The 2,700-nt window shown below is 36.3% G+C and overlaps 1 protein-coding gene across 1 annotated transcript; it reads left to right on the forward strand.

Annotated features, from left to right (window-relative positions):
- Positions 1 to 757: 757 nt before the first annotated feature.
- Positions 758 to 2,700, forward strand: LOC107854431 (zinc finger protein GIS; the record flags this gene model as incomplete). Its single annotated transcript, XM_016699443.2, is given in 2 exon segments — positions 758 to 1,458; positions 2,393 to 2,700. Coding segments are annotated over 2 exon segments (684 nt in total), but the record flags the coding sequence as incomplete, so codon positions are not given.

Raw genomic sequence — 2,700 nt, forward strand, 5'->3', positions numbered from 1 at the left:
ACTAGCTAATTCTACTTCTTTATATACAATTATATATAGTTATCTTATACATAATAAGTGATCTGATAGTGTAAAGTATTTTACCTAGTTATAAACTTATAACAAACTCATTCAATAGACCACTTCCTTACCATCAAAGGATGTGGATCGCAGTGGATAGAGCTGCTCCTCCCTTAATCAAAGGTTTCGGATTCAAGCTCTGGGTATAAAAAAGATCTTTGATAGGAATCAGAGGTATCGGGTTCGAACCCTGGGTATGAAAATAAAAAATTCTTGATATTAAATGCTACCCTCGAATAGACCCTACCCGGCGCGAACCCAGATTAGTCGAGCTAGCTTCAATGCAGATATCGAACATCGAATGGAAAACAAAACACTCATTCGATAGTGTAAAGGATGTGGACCTCTGGTGCAGTGGATAGAGCTGCTCCTCCTTTAATTAGAGGTCTCGGATTCAAGCTTTGGGTATAAAAAAAATCTTTGATAGGAATCAGAGGTATCGGGCTCGAACCCTGGGTATGAAAATTAAAAATTCTTGATATGAAATGCTACCCTCGAATGGACCCTACCCGGCACGAACCCAGATTAGTCGAGCTAGCTACAATGCAGATATCGAACATCGAATGGGAAACAAAACACCCATTCGATAGTGTAAAGGATGTGACTTATGATGCAGTGGATAGAGCTACTCCTCCTTTAATTAGAGGTCTCGGATTCAAGCTCTGGGTATAAAAAAATCTTTGGTAGGAATCAGAGGTCTCGGCCTCTCGGGTTCGAGCTCTCGGTATGGAAAAATCCCTTAATAGAGAGCGCTATCCTCGAATGGACCCTACTCGACGCGAATCCAGATTAGTCGAGCTAGCTCCAATGCAGATATCGAACATCGAATGAAAAACAAAACACCTCACCCCCACCCTCCCACCCTCCAACCAACCCCCATAAAAAGACCAAATACACTCTTCCCAAAACCCCAATATAAAACAACATTCTTCAACTCCACCTTTATTCCAAATACCTCTCATCACTTCCTAGTGATCCCCAAAAAACACACACACACACAAAAAAAATAAAAATCAAACTCCATGGAAAGGATTGAAAGAGAATCTCTTCATTTCAAGAATGTGGATACCTTCTCTCAACTTCCTATAACCCGACCCGTTAAAGAAAAGCCCATTAGGCTTTTCGGTAAAGACTTTGTTGTTGGTGGTGACAGTACGAACACTGTGACCACCACCAACATGTCTGAAACCATCGATAGTAACCCTATTTTTCACAATGGGCTTGAAACAAATACGATTAGTCGTATGGACAAGAATATTGAAGTGAACAGAAAATATGAATGTCATTACTGTTATAGGTGCTTCCCAACTTCTCAAGCTTTAGGAGGTCATCAAAATGCACACAAGAAAGAACGTCAAAATGACAAATTAGCTCATGTTCAGTCTTCAATAGTGCATGGTAAGATATATAAATAATATCTATATATAAGGATGTATTTTATTTTTTTCGCTATCGTATTTTCTTTTCAAATCTCCTTTGATGATATGCTCTATTTGAGCCAGGAGTTTCACGAAAACAGCCTCTTTTTTTAACTACAATATTTTCTTTTCAAACCTGCTTGATGATATGCTCAACTTGAGCCGAGAGTTTCACAGAAACAACCTCAATCTCCACTTTTACGAGGTATAGGATTACACTCCGTATGTTGTTGTAATTGTATATACGGATGTATTTACTTCGTCACTATACAATATTTTTGTTTCAAACGCGCTTTGATATGCTCTACTTGAACCGAGCTAGGGCATTTTCAAAAGGTAGGATTACACTCTAAGATGTTGTAGATGTATATATAAGGATGTGTATTTGGTATGACAGAATTTATTTTTTTTTAGACAATAAGTCATTTTCTAGTAACTAAATATCGAAAAATATTCTCTCTGAAGAATATTTTTTCACTAAAAAAGATAATAAAAATTTCAAAGAAGCTCTTTTAAGAATATTTCCCGCAATTCATTTTTCGAGTTTGCCTGCTTTCTCTCGATATATTAAAAGCTATTTTGCTCGAACTCTTCAAAAACGTCAACATGTGTGTCGAATTCTCCAAAAATAGTGTAATTTTGGAAAATCCAACACGGACACGACATCAAAAGTGAAGAATTCGCACAACCTAGATTAAAACGGGGAAAACGATTTCCTTTGCTTATTTTTTCTCTGACAATCTACTAGAAAAAATTCTGAATTTTAAAAGCGTGTTAAAAAGTGAGTAAAAGTTGATTTTTCCAGAAAATATTTCTCGTCCTACCAAGCACATGTACACATAGTGCTAATCATTCACCATCATTCAACATGTGATAATAGTTTCATATATTGTTATGTTTGTTTTGATTAACAGAGAAGAACGTTTACGAGATAACGAACCGCCATCGCCTTGGTGAAGCAGCTCCAAGAATTCATCATCAACATTCAACATGGGCAAACAATATTAGTACTACTCCTCCTAGGTTTTATGGAAATGTTCATGATCATGTTAATGTGATTAATCCAATTAATGGAAGTGATCAATTGAGATTTTGGAAGATTACTCCAACAGTTCATCACAATAATTCTTCAACTTCTTGTTCTAATTTAGGTTTTTCTAATGATGATTTGATTAGGACTTCTCCAATGGTTAAAATTAGCACTAATTGTGAGGACAATTTT

This window comes from Capsicum annuum, unplaced genomic scaffold (assembly GCF_002878395.1).
Source record: "Capsicum annuum cultivar UCD-10X-F1 unplaced genomic scaffold, UCD10Xv1.1 ctg5387, whole genome shotgun sequence".
In the NCBI taxonomy this organism is placed as follows: domain Eukaryota; kingdom Viridiplantae; phylum Streptophyta; class Magnoliopsida; order Solanales; family Solanaceae; genus Capsicum; species Capsicum annuum.